General features: G+C 29.8%; 1 protein-coding gene and 1 long non-coding RNA gene across 4 annotated transcripts in view; one reads left to right on the top strand and one right to left on the bottom strand.

Moving 5' to 3' along the window:
• LOC142332230 (low-density lipoprotein receptor-related protein 5-like) overlaps window positions 1-6,574 on the top strand; it is a 35,101-nt gene extending 28,527 nt beyond the window's left edge. For 2 of the 3 annotated variants that reach the window (XM_075378524.1, XM_075378523.1), the window contains exons 3-5: window positions 58-186; window positions 613-747; window positions 4,054-6,574. In XM_075378524.1, coding sequence (XP_075234639.1) covers window positions 58-186; window positions 613-747; window positions 4,054-5,025 — 1,236 coding nt within the window. In that variant the 3' untranslated portion in view covers window positions 5,026-6,574. Of the gene's footprint in view, window positions 1-57; window positions 187-612; window positions 748-4,053 lie in introns of those variants that run through there. The other variant, XR_012758230.1, reaches the window with a different exon arrangement.
• LOC142332231 (uncharacterized) lies at window positions 1,582-11,956 on the bottom strand. The gene is made up of 3 exons (XR_012758231.1): window positions 11,793-11,956; window positions 11,076-11,153; window positions 1,582-2,674 (listed from the first exon to the last, which is right to left on the bottom strand). It is a non-coding gene; the product is annotated as an uncharacterized LOC142332231 (long non-coding RNA).
• Between the last annotated feature and the right edge of the window lie 305 nt (window positions 11,957-12,261).

Genomic DNA, 12,261 nt, shown 5'->3' with positions numbered 1-12,261 from the left:
TCATTTTTTGTTTTTGTGTTGCAGCAAAAAGATTCATTTTTTGTTTTTGTGTTGCAGCAAAAAGATTTAGTACAACTTAAAGAGGAACCGCTTGATGTTATTAATGATGATATTCCAAAAGATCCTTTAGCAATTGAAGAGACCAATTTAGTTAAATCAGAAAATTTAAAAGTTGAAAATGACGAGGTAAGGGTTTAGATTTTTCATACAGTGGAACCCAATTATCCAGATGGACCTTTGCAAGGCAAAATCTGGATAATTTAGAAAGGTTTTATCATATATATTGAACTAATCATTCTATTTTTTAATGGGTAACATTCTAAGTAAAAAAAAAAATAAAATATTTCAGTAAATTTAAAAAGAAACGTACATATTACAAACATATACATTACATAATTAAAAAGAACATACATACATAAATAAATGTAGAATCAAACTAGAATAGAATAGGTTTTGAAAGTTCCAGCAGAATCGTGCGTGTGCGCAATTGCATGCATGTTTCTATTATTAATTTATTTTGTGATGTGTGATTTTTATATAATGGTATTATTAAGTTTATCAGAATAAAAAAAAAAAAATTATTAACTGTATATAATTTTCACATTTTTCAAGGAATCTGAGATCTCATTGAATAATGAAGTTTCAACACCGTTTAATTTTAATATGAAAACGAATGAACTTCAAATAAATGATAAGCATTTACACACGGTGAACACAGAAGAACAGATCAGATTTGATCCAGGTCATGTAAGTGTTTAAGAATTTTTTTTTTTAATTCTATTTAGTTCTGTTTAATTAATTCATACTTAACTAAGGTGTGTGAATAATAAATGGTCAATGTGTGAGAGCAAAAGTGTTGTTTTGAAACTTCAGTGATAACTAAAATGTGTGCATTTTTATCTTGTTCATCGAATTAACATTTTAATAAGCTTTGGGTGATTTGTTGTTAATTGCATTTGGTTATTGTATTTGAATATTTATTAAAAATTTGTTAAGCAATTTAAAACAGACCCCGATACATACTAAACATCTTCAGTTAGTGACAGAGACTCTAAGTCTCAGTTAGTGACAGAGACTCTAAGTCTCTGTCACTAACTGAAATGTTTGGATGATTTCCAATTTGTGAAACCAAGCTTCAGTCTCCATTAACACGTCCGTTCAGTGCTAATGGGGTATCAAGAAACCGATCAATGTGGCTCTTTTTTTTTAAATTCACTTCTTTCAGACCTTTATCAATGCTAATATTGGTTTTTTTTAAATTTAGTAATGCTTTTTTGGCCAGAAAATGACGAAATATTTAAGACACCGTAGTGAAGTTGCCCGCCACAGAATACAGACCTAACATCATCCTTTCTTCTGTTATATAGTCTGCTATTATTTGTAAATAATATTTATTGCATTGAAATAATTTATATTCTTTATCAAAATAATAGGCCTGTTTATTAAATATAAATTATTGTTATATTTTCATTTGTTTTATTCATACTGCACAATCTACAGTAATAAAAGCATATTAGATATGAATTTTATAGACAAAACTGAGTGTAAATTGTTATACTGGGTGAGATGTAAATTAAAAACACAAATATCAGAATTGATTGTTATTAATTTTATTATAATCAAACAGTATTAATATTTTATCAAATGCAATTATAATACAGCACAGTACTGAAAAAGCAGTCCAAAGGAATAACATAAACAGTAGTAAATATAATACAATACTAAAATGGAAATAATAACAATAAGAAATTTTAATTAAATGTAAACTAGCCAATTAGGCTAGTTTACATATAGTAGATTTCAAATAAGGAGATTTCAAAACAAAAAGCTGATTGCGAAGGACACAACGAACAATAACATTGGGATTCTCTGTGGTTTTCTATCAGATTCATTCTTTTTTATTTTCTGTGGAATATGAATTTGGGTCTTGCCAGTCCCTCTAAAACTGCTGTTTCTGGCTTTATTTTCTGTTGGTTAATGTAAATTAATTTTTCATTAAAACGTCCCAAAATTTTAACAATGTCATTTTCTTGTTAGGCCTATATGTTTTATACAGTAGATATGCGTTATTCATAATCACATGAATAGCAACTTTTGCATACCATCACAAAGTTTTTCTTTCCAGGGACTAGTAAGCCACGAGTTGATCTGCTTGATCAATTCTGTCCATACTTTGTTATATTTTGCGATAGCCTTGGGCTTAGCTTTTTGTTTTCCAGATCTGATTTTGACTGTTGTTATTTGTGTACTGTGTTGAAAAGAAATCATTATTATCTGGCATTGTCGAACCACTTAAATACACAGATAGCTTTTTTGGTGTAACCTTGCTCAGTTTCTCTCCTTGAAATTTTTTTATTAATATGAACTGGATTTCCTTTACGGTTTGGCTTCAGGGTCCCCGTTATTTAAAGTTTTCTTCCCAACAATTCATCAGAGGTACACTATTATAAAAATTATTCGTTTATACACTGTGCCCTACATCTAAATAATCCTGGAGCAGGTGTTTTACTCTACCTTTTCTACATGGCCCTTATCACCTGTTATCTTTGATACCTGAATTCATTAGGAAATTAAACACTTCTTCTGATTACAAGATTTTTTCTTGTGCGGTAATGGACAGGTTTCTTTTATTTATTCCTGAAGGGCCTGGGAGCTCAGAATTGTCATCATATTTCTAAAAAAAGAAGTTGAAATAATCAGGAATGTTAACAAGGAAATAATCTTATATATTTTTATAAGAAATGATTACAAAAAATGATTTTATAAAAAAAAGCATTTTATGAATTCAAAGAAAAATATGTAAAAGTGATAAATCAATTAACATAAAGGAATATTTTCAAAGAAATTGAAATCATGTACATGCTTATGTGATATAAAAATAAGAACTATTCTCATTATGTGACAGATTTTTTAAATTTAATTTTTTATTAGTTTCAAAACAGTGTATATGTGATTATGTGGAGTTATGTATTAAAATTGTTTAGTATTAATACTAAAATAAACATTGAAAAAATACAATCAGGAGATGAACTTACCCTTTTTGATGTTATTGCTGGGGTGATTTTCAATGAAGAGCTTATTATATTCAATATTCCTATGTTCTACTTATATTAAATTCTAATAGAAAAAAATTAAAAAAGTAAAAACTATAACAAAAATGGTTAGAAAATTTAAAGATCTGTAAAAAACCTTATTTAAGAAAGGAATTGTAAACTAAGCCGTGAATACGCAAGTCAAACCTTCCTTGAGGTAATAATGAATTAATTGTTGCTGATAAGTATTGGTGTTTGTTCAGCCCTGTAGCTGAACCCATGATGATGTCAGTGAGAACGTCTCGCTGACGTTCCAAGGTTAAAAGGACTGATTCCAAGGAACACGGATAACATATCTGTGTTCCTTGGAATATGAATAATCTTGGATGTAGGAGACTGCGTCAAGGCGTTGAACATGTGTAACCATGTGAAACGCCACTGACCAAAACGCATACTAAACTTTTTATTAAGGGGTCCACACCTTAACTGATTATAATTGGATTGGAGTCAGCATGTCTGCACATGCATATTCAGCTGAAAGAGAATACTGAACAAATCTTGGAGATATCCTGTCATTTGAGCGTACATTTAAGAAATTACAATGACTAAATATAAACCATTAGTTTTGGATACCTTTAGACCAGAAAATGTACATGTACATATGTATGGAAAATGTACATATTTAAAAATATGTGGGTTTGTAAATCTGATCAACATGGATATAGAACTAATAAATATATTTATGTGCTGTTATAATTTGCTAAATAGTTTTGCTGGTTTTCTTAAAATAAGGATATGATAATAATTTCAGCCAAGTGTATAAACATACTACAAGAGATGTAAAGTTCCTTATTTTAATGATGATTAATATTCAAAACCATGTTGATTATGAATATAGTATATTTAGTTGCTTATAGTTTATTAGTGGCTTTTTACAAGATATAACACTTAATGTTGTAATTGATATATTACATTAATTCATAATTATCTTTTAATTATTAGTTATTTTTAATTTTTACAGGTTACTATTGATGAAGAAATCATCAAGGGAAGTACCAAGAAAAATTATATTTGTAACTTTTGTCAAAAGTCATTTAATTTCAAAAGCGGTTTAAAGAGACATCTTATTATTCATTCAAAAGAGAAAAATTATGTTTGTAACATTTGTCTGAAGTCATTTAATCTAAGTTCTACATTAAAAGTACATTTAAATATTCATACTAAGGAGAAAAATTATATTTGCGACTTTTGTCAGAAGTCATTTAATTTCAGAAGCGGTTTAATCAGACATCTTATTATTGATTCAGATGACAAAAATTATGTTTGTAATTTTTGTCAGAAGTCTTTTAAACAAAGTTCTGATTTAAAAATGCATTTAAATATTCATACTAAGGAGAAAAATTATGTTTGTAACTTCTGTCAAAAGATTTTTAACTGTTATTCTAATTTAAAGGTTCATATTAATTTACACACCAAAGAGAAAAATCATGTTTGTAACCTCTGTCAAAAGTCATATAATCGTAAATATGATTTAGAGAGACATTTTAAGACTCATAAAAACGAGAAAAATTATGTTTGTAACTTTTGTCAGAAATCTTTTAATGAAAATTATACTTTAAAAGTACATTTAAATATTCATACTAAGGAGGATAATTTTATTTGTAACTTTTGTCAAAAATCATTTAATTGTAAAAACCATTTAAAGAGACATCTTAATATCCATTCAAAAGAAAAAAGTTACATTTGTAACTTTTGTCAGAAGTCCTTTAATCAAAGTTCTACTTTGAAATCACATTTGAATATTCATACAAAAGAAAGAGAATATGTTTGTAATTTCTGCCAAAAGGTTTTTAATCATCGTTCAAGTTTAAGGTTGCATATTAATTTACACACCAAAGAGAGAAATTATGTATGTAAATTTTGTCAAAAGTCTTTTAGTCGCATCTATGATTTAAAAAAACACATTAATATCCACACTAAAGAAAAAAATTAATGTTTGTAATCTTTTTAAAAAATCTTTTAACGAGAGTTACATCGTAAAAAGACATCTTAATGATATCATATTAGAAAATCGTGACCTTTAAAAAAGTGTAAAATATGCATAAACTAAAACAAGTATAACCAAATTTATATAATGTTTTTAATTTAACGTTATCTCATTTTTGTATATATTACAACTTTGCAAGGAGGTTTCTACCTTGTACGCCTCGAAGACAATTTAAAAAAAAATATATTAAAAAAGTAATAAAAATGTGCAATTAATTTTATATCTAATTGATATATATATTTATTGAGTAAAAATAATACTATTAAGTTTTTTGACCAACACAAAAAGGTAAGGAAAACTGATCAGTCAAGGTATCGCTAAACGTGATAATGGTAGGTAGTCAGTGGTGTAAGGGATAATTATTGAAGTATTATCTGAAATTAAAAATCGAGCAGTTTTGCATTAAAAATCGATTTACCTTTTGTATGTAATGTTTACCTTTTCGATTAAAAATCGAACAGGTAAACATCAACAAATAAAATACATTAGAATGGAATAAAAAAAACTATTTTTTGGCTTATAGTGATTTTAACCTGTAGGACCATTGTTAGGTATTGCATCAGAGGATGAGATGAAATGGCAATTTTGTGTAACGTGTGAAAAATATTACGCCTGATTGGGTTTCAAACCCAGGAATCCAGATGAAAGGCCAAGACACTACCACCCCAAGCCACAGAGGCCGGTCAAGGCTACAAACTACTTGAATAGAATTTTTTAATTTGTATTACTACATTAAAAAAAAAATTAGATTTATATATTATTCTAGTTATAATATGCAGGTGATATTTATGAACCAAAAATATCTTATCTTGCAACCATGCCAATATGATAATTTGTAGGCGGTGAGAAATTCCACGAGTTCAGAAAAAGTGCTATATAGAAATGTGTGTAAAGTTCACAAGTGAGACATGTTGTAAAAATCTTAAGTTGCATGTGTTTTTCCTGAACATGGTTTTCTCAGTCAGATTCTCAAATACATTTTCACAAATAACGCTGATCTTGAATCTAAAGCACATTCTGATTTTGTGTTAAAGTTTACTTAACATCACATGTCTAACCATTTTAGTAATGTTTTCAAATATTAAAACCAGACAAGAAATATATAATCTGATATTTGTGCCTGTTATCAATATTAACCTCAAAATCTGTATTAGTTTTTAATTTTTTACAAATACACTTGAAAATAAAGTAAATATTTTGAAATTTATGTCTCAAATTATTTAAATAGTCCTATTACATTTTCTGTATATATTCTGTAATATATTCTGTTCGCAATAGAAAAAGGTTTTGGAAAGTGTAAGAGTTGCAAACCTTAAACAATATAGGGCAGCGACTTGAGATGCCAGGTCTCTCACTGTGCTCTGAAATTCTGTACTACTTTAAGTTGTTATAACTGAGCAAATATAATTTATGCTTGAAAATTTACAAAGATATTTTTGAAAATATATACCGCCAAAATGTAAAAAAAAACTTTTTTTTACTTGCGAAGGTAAAAGCCTCTAAAAAAATTAAGAATCTTTTAAATGAAAAATCTACTTTGTTGTCACTTGTATTTGTGATAGATTTTTTAAATCAATCTTTTTATTTTTATATATAAATAAAAAGATTCTATATATATATATAAATAAAAAGATTCATATTGTTTACGCCATGCATAAAGTTCTGTTATTTCCAATGAATTCAAAGCTAGGGTTGGGTCATGTTGTTTGTTACAGGCATGATAAATTTTACTATGTTTCGTATTTTGGGCTTGTCATTTGTACCTGTTTGATTATTTGTTCTCGTGTTTGACACTTCTGGTGCCGGCCAGACTGTCTGCTTCTGTCATCCTTAGTGACCGTGTGTATTCATTTCTCGAATTATTTATGGCTACTTTTCACACACCCGTTATTCATTCGTTCCCATACTAATACATGCACACATCTCTTGTTTTTTACACACACTCTCTCCTGTCCACTACCTAGGTTTGGTTTCCCCCTCTTTTCTTTCACGCCATCTTTTCGGCAGAGTAGATCCAACATTCCTCCTGTACAGTCGCCTATGGCCATTCTCTCTCAAACTTTATGATAATATTTTTCATCGCATTCATACCCGCATAAACGTTGCAGTATTTCTCTGTCAAAATATTCTCTAGCTCTACTCGGCAGTGTCTCGTAATTTCACCGATCTCTATGATTTGTTTTTGCCTCGTTTCTTCGTTAAGTTTTTCTTCAAATTCTACATTACGTCTCTGTGGAAAATGTTTCAATCACTACAAGCTGCCAATTCTATCGACGCCGAATCTACTCGAGCTGCTGATTACATTTCATCGATGCAGAATTTCTCCAAACTCGCTGCTACATATTTGGGACGCCACGTCCTGCTCAACCTCTAAAACACGTCTCACCCCTGTATTCCTGATACACCACTGCAGGCTACGCCCAGGATTACTGTATGTATTCATTTACCTTCATTCACGAGTTCGTCTCTTGCTAATATTTGTATGCTACAGGCAAGTTCAATTTTCATTATTTATTACGTTAAACAGTTCTTTTATCATTAAAATTTGTGGAACATTCAGTTCATCATACAAAAATTCAAATTTGTATTTCATGTTTAGTTTAAAACCCCATTTATTCACTTAAGTGCAGTCACAACAGGTGACTTATATAAGGTTGTGTCCTTGTTCAGCTGCAACCTACTTTACGTGCTTAATTATTTCAATTTGTTGTTATGGTAATTAACTGTATAATTTAATCTTGTAACTTGTTAATCACCGAGATTAATCCTTTTCTATTCATGAACTGTATTCATAATACTTCTCTAAATTAACCTAAAGCAAATTACTCATGATGTGCAGTTATGTTTTAGGACTTTGTAATTTTATATTTTCAAGAATGCTTATTTACCAAAATGAACTCTATTTATATTATTACTTACTTTAATGTGATTATATTGTAATTAACTCTTTTTTTATACTGAAATTATTGTAATTTATTTTTCTACGTTAATGACATCTGTTCATTGCTAATTTTTCAATATTACAGCATATGACAGTAATGTAATAGTTTTCCAGTCATACTATGTTTATTGATGTTTTGTTTTTCTACGTATATAGTTGAAAATAAGGTGTTTTATGTTCTCTTGTTTTCAGGCTTTGTTACATTGTGTATTTAAAAAATGTATATTCATGTATTTTTGCATTTAACATCATTGTTCATGTTGATTCAGCTGATATTTTAAGTATCATTAAGTTATGTTAATTTCATAATTTCTCTTTATGTTTTAAGGTTATGATTTTAACATAAGTTCATTTGTTTTATTTCCAATTAAAGTCCAATCTCTTTTGGCAAATACTAGCTGTGTGTTTTTTGTTAACTTTACCCAACACAAATTCTTTTTTTTACTGATGAATTAATTCACCACAGAAGCTTACAAAGAAGGTTGTGCATGGGAATATGAAAGTGGAAATTTGTAATGTATGAAATGTAATAAAGGCAAAACAATCTACTCCTTGTAACCTAAACTTATTGTTTCTACCACATTTAATAATCTTGTTACCTTGTTTTTTGTTTTTTTTTTGTTTATTTTAATGGCTCTAATAATTCCAAATAAATTTAATTTTAGAAAAGGCATTGGAAATTGATTGTTCAGTTAAAACATTTATTCTCATTTCTACCCGCAGAATCATATACCTCTTTGAATTTGCAAGAATTGCATAATTCTTGCATTTCACCATTCTATCTCAGATAATTAATTCTACACAAACTATTTGTTCCGCACAAGATCTTCCCTTTCTAAACCACCCTGATATATAAGTTACTAAAAGAAAAGAAATTCCTCTGTATTTATTTAAATAATATTTTCTCCTTTTTTGGGTAGAGGATGAATTAGGAGGACAGACTGCCATTTTTGTGTGATTTTTTTCTGTCTTGTAAATGTTTTCAAATAATTTTTCTAATAGATCATACTTTATAAGCTGCACAGTTATTGAATCCTCACCTGAAGCTGTTTATATGTGCCAGTGAAAGGAAAAGTGATGAAAGTCATGCTTACATGGTTTTGAGATATATAGTCCTTTATAAGAAATGATACTATAAATAAAAAAATTGTTTTGGAATATTGTTATTTATTTTAAATATTTCCAAACTAATGGTTTTATCTTGTTAATTTTTTTAAATTTGAATTTTCTTTAATGTAAAACTAAGTTGCACCACATGTACTTGTGGTGCAACACATGTACGTGTAACAACACTGCAGGAAAAATAACTTACATATTAAATTTTAGAATAACGTACTATAATCAAATAAAGTTAACGTAAACAAATATAAAATACTTCTAATCAGTAATTAAACATAAAAGGGGACCTTCTGCTGTATCCCAGTCCTAATCTGCCATGAACTGGTGGTATGAAATGTAAACTTTTTTTTTTGCTTGCTGATGGGACGATGTTAAGTTCTAAGTTAGTGCTATCTTTAATGTTTCAGTTTTAATGGCAACAATCGCTAAACATGATTGTAAATGTTTAACGATGCAGGAACCTATTTTCTTGAGACCCTCTTGAGGCTACTTGTTCATCTCAGACATACGAGGTGTGATCAAAAAATACGGTGAATAAATTTTTATAGCGGCAACTGCCGACGCTACATCCATATGTTGTAATTTGTCCAATAGCTTGATCAACTGAGACAGGCAGGGACAAGTTGTAACATTCGAGCTTGCCAGTCAACTGCCAGAGCCGCTAGAGTGAGGTTGTGTTTATCGTGTCAGTCACGCAACATGGATTTTGAACAACGCATTAACATTAAGTTTTGTTTTAAGTTGCAAAAGAGTGCCGAAGAAGCTCACGAAATGTTAAGAGTCAGTGTACGGCGATAATGTGGTAACTTTGAAAACTGTGTACAAGTGGTATGACCGATTTAAAAACGGAAATGAGTCTGTTGAAGACGAGCAGCGTGCAGGACGTCCAGTAACCTCAAAAACAGTTGAAAATGTGCAAAAAGTGGAAACAATGGTTCGTTCAAACAGACAAATGACTATTCGAGAGCTATCAGAAGACCTTAACATCTCGTACAGATCCGTTCAAAGCATTTTAACTAATGAATTGCAAATGAGACGAGCGAGTGCAAAATTTGTTCCCAGACTTCTGAGTGATGAACAGAAGGAAAATCATGTGTCAATTTGCACGGAGTTGAAGGGTCATCTTCATGCAGATCCGGACTTCATGGCCAAAATTGTAACTGGAGATGAAAGTTGGGTCTATGGCTACGACCCTGAGACCAAAATGCAGAGTTCCCAATAGAAAACCAGTTCATCTCCTTGCCCTAAAAATGCACATCAGTCAAAATTCAACATCAAGGTCATGCTCGTTGTTTTTTCGATGGTGAGGGCATAGTGCGATCAGAGTTCGTTCCAAGGGGAACAACTGTAAACTCTGAATTTTATAAGGGTGTACTGCAACGTTTACGAAACGACATATGAAGAAAGCGACCAGAAAAATGGACCAATGGCTTCCTTCTTCACCACGACAACGTGCTGTGTCACTCAGTGGCGTATAAGCCACTGAGCATATTACAAGTGTAATATGTTCTTTGTGTACATAATGCATCAACTGAATTTTCAGTGTCTGGCTGGAATTGTCTATTTGAATTATGAGCTCTCGTATAGTGTGACGGAAAACAAGGAAAAAAAGAAGCAATGTGACCAGCCATCAGATATTTGAAATGCTTCTAAAAAATGTTTTTTACAAAAATTTATATTGTCATGGAGATTCCGTTTAGTACCTCTACTACCATCTCTTAGACAATGCATTTTTGGCACAGTTTGACGACAAATTTCAGTAATGTAAGCAGTTTGAGCTTGAAAATTTCTCATTTTGTAAAATGCATTGAACATGGAATTTCTCTGCACTTCAGTAATTTTCTCACCATACTTTAATTTATGCAGGCATGGTGAATTAAAAAATATTTTATCACAATAATTTTCCTTTAAGTAAAATACTCTTTATCAGAATTACATTTTCGCTTACGCTGTTATTTGACATTTATATCGCTTTGCTGCTTTTGGATCTTCACATTCAGATAATCTACATTATCTGTAACAAAAATTGTTAACATAAAGGCTGTTAGAATTTTTATTTAAATAAATAAATTTTAGTAAAATTAAAATACAGTAGTTTGGGTATAAAGATTAATTTATAAGATTGACACATTAGCACTTGATTTATTCCATAATAAAGACAGTACACAGATGCTCAAAATATTTTAAAGCTGTTACTAGCTCAAAATACTGGTGTAATAAAAAAATATTTTAAAATTAATAGTTTTAGCATGTTATTGAAACTTTTTTCTTTTAAACTCTTATCATATCTTCATTGACACAAACGGGTGGGGCCAATTTGTCCTAGTCTACAGAAATATAGCCTACTTTTATGGTTATAATAATATTACTGTAAAACTATTATCTTTATTAATATACTGTTCATTATGAGAATCTGTTTTGCAGTTTATTTTGCCATTTGAAGTGCAGTTGCGTAGTAATTTAACCTATTTTGTTTAACATTAGCCAGGAAAATCTTTGAGGTCGACTGCATTAACGCATTCACAAGTTAAATAATTATTTTAGAGCTACAAACTTTTTACTCACATTGTATAACAAAACATATTGGATTGTAAAGCAAAGTGCTTACAGTTTGTGAATAAGTTAGTGTCAAAATATTTTATTAAAAACTTACCTGAATTGTTATTTTCTGATTATTTATATTCTGAGCCAGAATCTTGAAGAATAGAAGGTTCAGACTCGCTACTGTCCATAAGATCTTATACTATATGTTTATCAGTTTAGGCAGGATGGGCGAGTGGGGTTTGTTGTACTATCTGACTAGATGACATCATCCGATTACTATCACACATCTGTATATAAAATGCAAACACAACAGACAGTACAGTACAGTGACTAGTAGTCACAGTAGTTTGTGAGGAAAAAACTTTCAGCTCATGTGTTAATAAAATACCAATTATATGTTCAGATTTTATAATCTGTACAATTTAATACATCAAAATAATAAATAAAAAATGGGGATTAGATATTTTATCTCTTACAAGTTGTGTAATACATACTTTTTTCAGCTAAAGTGCTGACTGTTATAGGTCTTCCTTGTTATTGTTATGAATAGCTGCTCATGTGTAGTACTCAAATACATT

This window comes from Lycorma delicatula, chromosome 11, assembly GCF_047948215.1.
Source record: "Lycorma delicatula isolate Av1 chromosome 11, ASM4794821v1, whole genome shotgun sequence".
NCBI classification, from domain to species: Eukaryota; Metazoa; Arthropoda; class Insecta; order Hemiptera; family Fulgoridae; genus Lycorma; species Lycorma delicatula.
Note: the sequence above shows the minus strand (reverse complement) of the source record. Positions and strands in the feature narration are given on the sequence as shown.